Raw genomic sequence first — 8,728 nt, 5'->3', positions numbered from 1 at the left:
ATACACGGAGTAACAAATATTCAGAAAAGGTTAACTAAAACTATTTTAAGAAAAAAAAGTAAGAAAAATCTTAAACAGAACGAAATAATTCTTAACTAAACCTAAGAAAATCATAACAAAAACTCAGAAATTCTTAACTAAAATATAATTATTTTTAACTAAACTAAAAATGACTTCAATGCAAAAAAGTAACTAAATCATTATATTTCTTAACTAAACATAATAAAAATATAACTTAAAAGCAAAAATTCCTACAAAATAACTAAAACTACGAATAAATAAAATGAAATTATCATAACTAAAACAACATTATTCTTCACTAAAACAAAATTATTGTTAACTAAATATAACAAAAGTATAACTAATATAAAAGATGCAATTAAACTATAAAATTTCATACAGAGTAACTAGATGTAACAAAATTAACTAAAACACAAAAAATCCTAACTAAAACTAAAACGATATAATCATTAAAAACTAAAATGAAATGAATCAACAATTTGACAATCAAATAAAATTTTGTATTGACATTATTACAACAATACAAAGCAGCAATAAGGCAACTCGAAACAACATCAACATCATGATTCAACTACCACCAGCGGCGGCAGCAACAACAGACCAACTGCAGCGACAACAGAAGCAGCAGAGCAGTGGCAAGTCTGGCAACGACCAAGAAAATCAACTAACCAGCGACTGAAAAACCGGGGGCTGCAGAAGCGTAGACAAATAAGAGTGCGGTCTTCACCGTTCGATTTTCTTTTCCCGATGGATCTGGTAGCGATGCCGGCTTTCTTTCGGCGGCAAAAGCGGCCTAATACCTTTTTTGTCACTGTTCAAACAAATTAGGATGTAAATCGCAGCCTCTAATCCCCGCGGCTCTCCTCCTTCGTTCACCGTTGTCCTCCTCTCACCGTAATCAACACCGCTAATCTCCACCGCACCTCCTGGATTCAGGCCACCAAAGTCCATCTTCATCGACTCCGAAGAACGATTTGTCGTTGATCGGCGAGGTAAGCTTCATATGCGACGACCCTCAATAAACTCCAGTCCTCTGTTCCTTCGTGTCCTCTCAAGGAGATCGCCGCCTCTGTTCGCTTGCTGGAACCCTAACTTCTCGCGGCAGCCGAAATCAGCCGCTCCGTCTTCAACAACTCCATCGGCAAAATTAATCTGAAAAATAAACAAAATGGAAAATAAAAAACCTAAAACCATTGAAAAATAATGGAGAAGAGAGATGCAAGAGCTACCTGAATTCTTGCGACGACAACGAAGAGGCTTGACGGCGGCGACGAGGCTTGATTTCGGCGGAGACTTCGAGGAGAGGCATAGAGTTTAAGGGAGGAGAGAGAGCCGGATCTTGAGAAGAGAGAAATGAAATTGATTATGAATTGAAAAATAAATAAAAATTGTGTATATTAATGGCTGATGTCAGCGATTACATGGCATCTTGGCTGCCACCAAGGCGGTACCGCCTTATACAAAAGTTTGTAATCTAATAGCCACAGATCAAAAACATAAAATTTATACCTCTCGGCACATAATATAAGATTAATCAAACTCAATCAAAATAGTCCGGCCGAACAGAATTGACGAACAATTAAAATAAGCTATAGAAATTACAATCAACAATCAAATCCCAATCATGCATTCACCGATCTCCTAAACCCTAGAAAATAAACTACTCGCACATATTTAAATTAAACAAAACAATCATATTTAATGAAAACATAATTAAATTGAATACCAAAGGAAAGAAATAATCAACACCGAATTGCAGAACGAACTATGGAATTGAAAACTTGAATTTTGAATTGAATGATAAAAGTAATTAACAAAAGTTCAGAGAGAGAATAAAACTAAATAATAACATAGAATGCTAGAAAATAAGATATTTACAAAATAACTTAGGGCTTAGTGTTTATAGTCTTGCCCAAAAACTAAATAAAAACGCATCAATAAAGACAAAAACACGCGCCCAGTTTGACGTCGTCCGATCGGGCCGCCAACCGAGTGAATATAGGAATTGAATAATCAAAAGATTGAGGTTCTTCTTCGAGTTCTTGTGCTGTTTTTAGGTGGTTGGTTTCATTGCAAAAAAGGAGTGGAGAAACAGAGGGAAATCTGAAGGGAAAAAAAAGGTGCAAAAGGGTTTAATTAATGAGGCTCAATGCTGAAAAAGTCGTGCAACCATCAAATTTCGACAAGCGGTGGCTTCTCACCAGAAAAAAGAACAATAAAGGTGGTTACGTGTCCATTTTTTTTTAAAAAAAACAAAATTTACTTAATTTAAATTACGTATGGTGGTCAGGTAACTAAAACGTGACAAAGCATTACACATTTACCCTCATAATATATGTAACTACTGAGGTTGGCACCTCAAGCTACTGGAATAATTTGATGGTCATTGCAAATCATGAAATCTATGCATGACTATAGCCCAACTTATAATCATCGGTAAATTGAATATTTTCGAACAACCATTTTTACCATATGGGCGTTTGAAAAATTATGGTGACAAATTAGTATATAAAAATTCTTCGTTAACCATGTTATATAGTCATATAGATTTGTGATAGTACACTAAAGAGATTAATAGAGAATATCAACCTACTAGGTCATATAGTATGATGCTATATGGCCTAGTATTAATGATCTTATTCTACTACTCCGTATATAAATTATGTAAATGCCACTACATAAGTTATGTGTGATGCTACCTAATTTACACTCTAGTTAGGTGTATAATATACATTGTCATACACAATCAGCTCGGCTCTTAGAGGCATTATCATCTTCAGATGCTTGGATAGATCGGCCACCTTCTCTTTGATCTCAACTTTATCATATAACATAGCAAAGGATGGGCGCAAGATTACCTGCTCCAATGAGGGAAGACAACTTACTATCGAACAATCTACCTCAGCTCTTCCTTCAGACCCACCAAAACCTTCAAGTTCAAGCACGTTTATCAGACTGTGAAGACACTCTGTGCTTCTCTTAATTCTCTTCCGATCCTCAGCACGCTCGGTACCATTTCTTAGAGAGACCTAGTTTCATCATACTATAGATTATAATATCATAATGAAAAAGAGATAACACCAAAAAAGATTCAAGGATAGCACATTAATTTGACCATTATACCAATATTAAAAATTTAAAATGCAAAAACTGCTCTTCTAACAAAGAACACTTAACATTTGACAAACTGAAATTAAATCAACAACTCACATTCAATGAAAATCTTCTCAAGATTGGACATCTTTTAAACAAGGAAGCACAACAGTCAAGAGTGCTCCCAACGCCAAATCCTTGAAGCATCAGCTTCAAATCTACAAGATTTTCGAAAGTGGGTAAATCAGGCAACACTCCAGCGCTCTGCAAAATAACAAGTAATACACACCAAAGTTTTAAATATACTTGTTCAAAATATGTCAAATAATGGAAATAATACAAACCCATCCTTAAACTAGACTCCTAAAACCGGATAAGTACTGAAAGCTTATTTTAAAATCAAAAATACGAAATCCAATAGGACCTACTTTCTCTCCTAAAACCCCTAAGATTAAAACAAAAGGCTTCCTTAAAGAAAGTGGTTGTCCCTCTCACTCTTTCTTACTCAATGCATATTTCACGCATGACTACATTTCAATTAGTTATCAGAAACCCTTAATGGTCTCTCTATAATATACCTCAAGTCTTGAATTGACAAACAAAGAAACAACTCCCCTCCTAAGTCCCAAGTGACTATTATCATTTCGTATCAAGATCACAAAGAGAACGTAGAGATCATTTTTCTTGGCACCTAACAGTACAATGCTGGTCAGAGCTAGGAACATTTAAGGTATCAGCCTTCAGCCGGATGACGACATGAATTGCCGACATATACGAGTATACGACAATAAGATGATTTAAAAGGCCAGGGATTGACGCCAAACTTCCAAAGCACATAAGCAACAAGTGGCTCCCTTTGTGCAGGAGCCGACAGCCGCAGCTACTCAAGCCCCTTTCCTAGAGATGAAAGAAGCAAACTCCAGTGCCATCCCAACTCCCAACTTATCCCTAGCGTGTCACATCCAAAACGGAAGTGCAAACCTTTTCCATTCCAATTAAACTCAATAATGTTGCAAAGTCGGTAATTTCTCTCACTTCAATCCTACACGACACATGCTCTCTGTGACTGGTGTTAGCTCTCTGAAATCATGATGTGAGGTTCTCATTATTGAACCTAAAGTCCTAAATGTCCGATCAAAGCAAGATAATGTGGAAACGCTAATACACAGCTCAAGCATCAGGAATCCACACAACAAAGACAAACTCCTCCAACAGCTCAGTTCCTCAGTAGAACATAACATCAGACTAACACAATCTCATACTAACCATAATTTTTTTAAAAAAAAACTCTCCACTCTTTCACTGAAAAAACCACATTGCAAGTCACCATCACAATCCAATACCGAGCACAGACCCAGAATGGCTTAGGTCGCAAATAACAGGAAGAATCATAGAAAAAGGAGACTTATTAATTACCCTTGAGAACAGCTGACTAATCTGGTGTAAGAACTAAGAATTCAAGAAGTATTGAATTGTGATTCAGTGTCAGAACAAACAAAAACTTTCAAAGCTATCGGATACCCCACTTGAGAGGCCCCAAAGGAAGGACACAACCAATCATTTCATTGAGAATTCCAAGATAATCTTGATTGGAGGCAGACCAAAACATAAACTTGAGTTTTCTGCTAAAAAATGATCAAGAGAGGCTTTCTGGAAGGCAATACACAACTTTCCACCTACTCCTCCCCAAAGTCTTCATAAAAAACATTACCAATGCCCAGAATCTCCATGAAATAGCTCAACAACGGTATGGGACATGAAGAATCATTCACAAGAAGAAAGAACCAATATGTGTAACACCCATAGATAAAAAAGCGGTATCGGTCACGGTCGCGGAGTCTCGGTAACGGAAATGATGCGTTAGTCGCGGACCGTGTCGCGGTTGTCGCGTAGGAATTTGAAATTTGAAAAAGAAGCCCCATGTCAGCCCCACTCACTACCTACCCTAGTCCCCCTCCCCTAAACCGTACACGTGACATAATTAAATGAATTCCTTTGTCTACCTTCTCTCTCCTCTCTTGTTTTAGATATGAAAATGGAGTTCTCTACTCTATTTCAGTGGAGTTTCTCCATTTCTTTCCATTTTCCCTTTCTTTTTGTTGAAAACATAAGGAATTCGGTCAAAAACTGAGTAGATGTGAGGCTAATAACGTTTAATGCGGACAAAATGCGTTCGAATCGGTTGAACCGGCCGAGATCTCGCCGTTTTTAAAAACACATTTACAACTCGGGATATCTCGTATCGCCAACCTCCAAAACCTAGTCAACTCGGGCGATACGAGTTAACTCGGGCGAGTTTTTACACCATGGTAACACCCTAAAGCATAGAAAACAGCCATTAAATGCAAGGACCCAAAACAAGGAAGAACCAAAAGCTGATTCTCTCACATGGAAGCAGAAGAAGAATGGGAAAGTGAAAAAACCAAGAAGAACTTCAAACCTAATTGCTAGCCCCGCTACCCCGCAAAGGAAAGACGCAACCAGTACTTGTCTTCAGAATTGAAAATATTAAAAGGTTCTGAGGCGATCACAATAAACAAGGCAAGACGATAGGCCATAACTGAATCTTACAAACAAATGAGCTGGCACTCTTGCAAGTTGAAAGAAATTAAAGGCCTATATGTCACTACTCAACTAGGAAAACATGCATCAGTACTCAGCCAGCTCAGCTAAAAAAAATTGTATTTGAAATGAACTTATAATACCCACTACTACTAGTGTACTCATTAATCATCAAGCATGAACAACCAACTAGTGAACTGAGTTGAATTAGCAGAATATGACAGTCAATTAATGAAGCTCTGCAGAAAGACAAGAAAAATACAATCTCTGCATTAGAAGTTGTAGTGACTGTATGGAAGCAGCATGTTTCCAGTTATGGGGATCAGAATGTGCACATTTTACTCCTTCCTACAATAAACCGCCATAGGCAAAAGGAGAAACACAGGAATAATGGTATGATGTAGTAATAAGTTGAGCCCTGCACTCCATTGCTAAAAACAATTGCAAAAGGTTGCACCTACCGCTGTAGAAACTATTTGAATCATACACATGAGGAACTAGGGTTGCAAACACCAAAAAACCGCCATTAACCAACATATTAGAACAATAAAATCGTGGGTAAGATAATGAGCATTTCTGGTGATCCCGAAGAAAAGAAAAAGTAGTATAATCAACCAAACTTCATGGTGAAGGTAAAAAGAATTAGCAACCAGTATAATTATGAGGGTATCCAATACAATCTACAAATGGCCAAAGTATACTTACATTCTATCAGAGCAAGAGGCACTAAACCATACTATAAAGCACTTTTAAGCATCAATGCACAATTATGGTATCGACAAATAACTTCCAATTTATAGCATACTTAACTCAACATGACACTCAGCTTGTTAAGGAACTATAGCATGCAAACACCAAGATACAACATATATAAAGTGAGATAATATGAACACTCACCAGGTGGTAGCCCGATAAGTCCAACTGTAGTGACTCCACACTGCTAATATAGCTAGGGAACTGGCTCATGTTTTTAACTAAATAGGAAGCGTAATAGCCACCAAGGGAAGCATCAACTAAAGGAGGGGCTTTTCCAAAAGTCACCGGTACATTATACCCATGATAGGCAAATACCAAAATGTTAACAGCATGAATCTCGATGAACTTGAGGTTTAAACAATCTATTATCCTCAAGCACCTCAACTGTGGCATTGGACCAGGGACTTTCATCTCAACAAGACAAGATGAGCGTTCCACGTGTAATTCTTCAAGAAAACAGCATTTCAACAGAAAATAGTGTATAACCTTGCTCGAAACAGCCACCTCATTCAAATAAAGTAGCGTCAGGGAATCAAGATGAGAGCTAAACTTGCAGAGCAATGGCTTTTTAAGGGAGTAGCTCGTCTCAGAGGTAGGGATTTTCCTTCTTAAGTCGAGTTTAAGTCTTTTGACTCTCTTTTGAAAAGCAAAGTGGAGCCATTTATCAATAATACTTGTTCTCATTCGGCCAAACAACTTAGCAGATACTTCAAATTCATCAATTCTTGAACCTTGGTGCAGGCTCAACACGTGGTTCACCCAAGCTATAAACTCAGGCCTTCCCCTTTCGACTAGAGGATCCTTGTTCTTTCGACCGTGAAGATATATGTCAAGATATATATCGGCCGCCTGTGGCCCGTCAGGAACTGGACCCGCATAATGGAAATCCAAGGCACCAGTAGTAAAAGTCCATAAACTCCTCCACCTTCGAGATAAAACACTAGTCCTAGTTGCTTCCTTCAGCTTTAAGCGAGAGAGAACAGAAACAATAATATCATCAGGCAACTCACTTAACCTGTCCGCTACCTTGCAGCGCTGAAATATTAGAGCTTAGAGTTAGAACAAAGCACAAAGACTTACTACCACAAGTAATGACTTGCACACACACAATCACAACAATCGACTCACAACACTAGAATTTCTTGTTCAAATAACTCCAATATCAAAAAGCATCTCAATTTAGCAACCCTGGAATTACTTGTTCAAATAACTCCAATATCAAAAAGCATCTCAATTTAGCAAAACTAGAATTACTTGTTCAAATAACTCCAATATCAAAAAGCATCTCAATTTAGCAACAAGGCATACATAAGACCATTTAAACAAAATTCAACCAAACAAAATCAGCACCTAATTCAATCTCAACTAACCTCAAGCACACCAGTTGAGGAAGACTGCACTTTTTCACTTGAACATCTCTTCTTCTTTGATGAAACATAGCCCCTCATTATTTTTTCTCAATTTGCAATCTGTTCAGTTGATTAAATAACGAGCTATTCAGAAAATCAAAAAATAAAAATAAAAAAGGGAACAAGCTGTGGAAAAATTTTGAGAGAGAACAAATTACCTAGAAAGTTTGAGGTTGATAATTTTTTGGAATTTTTTTTTTGAAAGGGCGGTTGGTTGATAGTTGATAATTGATAATTGATAATTGAGAGAGAGAGAGAAAGAAAAAAAAATCAAGATCTAGGGTTATAGGAGGGAGAGATTAGAGGAGATATAAGATTAAACTATAAATAAAATTATGTAATCGAGCTCTGTTTATTGTCTCGCGTTCATATTTATACTTTGTTCTTCCCAACCCGAAATTTATTACCCTCTATTCTAAACTGAATTTATGAGTAAACTGAATTTATTGGGGATTGGCCATAAACCAAGGCTCTGTTTGGGAAATCATATCAGGTGACTTAAATGATAAGGTGTTACAATTTTAAATCACCTTATATGATTAGTGGTGTTTGGTGGTAGGGGCAGATCTAGAAATTTATATGTGGGGGTCCAAAAAAATTATAATTTTCTTTTCTTTTAGTGGCTTAAAGTTGAAAGGTAAATCATCAAAATATTATAAACGCCTTAATAAAATATGTAGAGCATTTAAGAACTTTAATTTTAGGTTTTCATAACAATAAAACTCAATACCTAGTCCAAATTACAAAAAAAACTTGGCGCGATTGCAATTTAAAATGAAAACGAGTTTTTCATACTTTGAAGGAGATTTACTTTATTACAATATAAATTATTGTCACTGAACAAATAGCACACAAAGACCTTGTGGGACATTATAAATCTATATATG

General features: G+C 36.7%; 1 protein-coding gene across 1 annotated transcript; it reads right to left on the bottom strand.

Annotated features, from left to right (window-relative positions):
• Window positions 1–356: 356 nt before the first annotated feature.
• On the bottom strand, window positions 357–8,273 carry LOC110806232 (putative F-box protein At3g58860). Its single transcript, XM_022011876.2, has 6 exons — window positions 8,000–8,273; window positions 7,803–7,901; window positions 6,574–7,467; window positions 3,232–3,378; window positions 1,251–3,050; window positions 357–1,173 (listed from the first exon to the last, which is right to left on the bottom strand). Exons 2-5 carry the CDS (start codon window positions 7,878–7,880, stop codon window positions 2,733–2,735), a joined length of 1,437 nt encoding a protein of 478 aa, XP_021867568.2. The 5' UTR covers window positions 7,881–7,901; window positions 8,000–8,273; the 3' UTR covers window positions 357–1,173; window positions 1,251–2,732.
• Window positions 8,274–8,728: the final 455 nt, after the last annotated feature.

The sequence above is a fragment of the Spinacia oleracea genome, chromosome 5 (assembly GCF_020520425.1).
Source record: "Spinacia oleracea cultivar Varoflay chromosome 5, BTI_SOV_V1, whole genome shotgun sequence".
NCBI lineage: Eukaryota > Viridiplantae > Streptophyta > Magnoliopsida > Caryophyllales > Amaranthaceae > Spinacia > Spinacia oleracea.
Note: the sequence above shows the minus strand (reverse complement) of the source record. Positions and strands in the feature narration are given on the sequence as shown.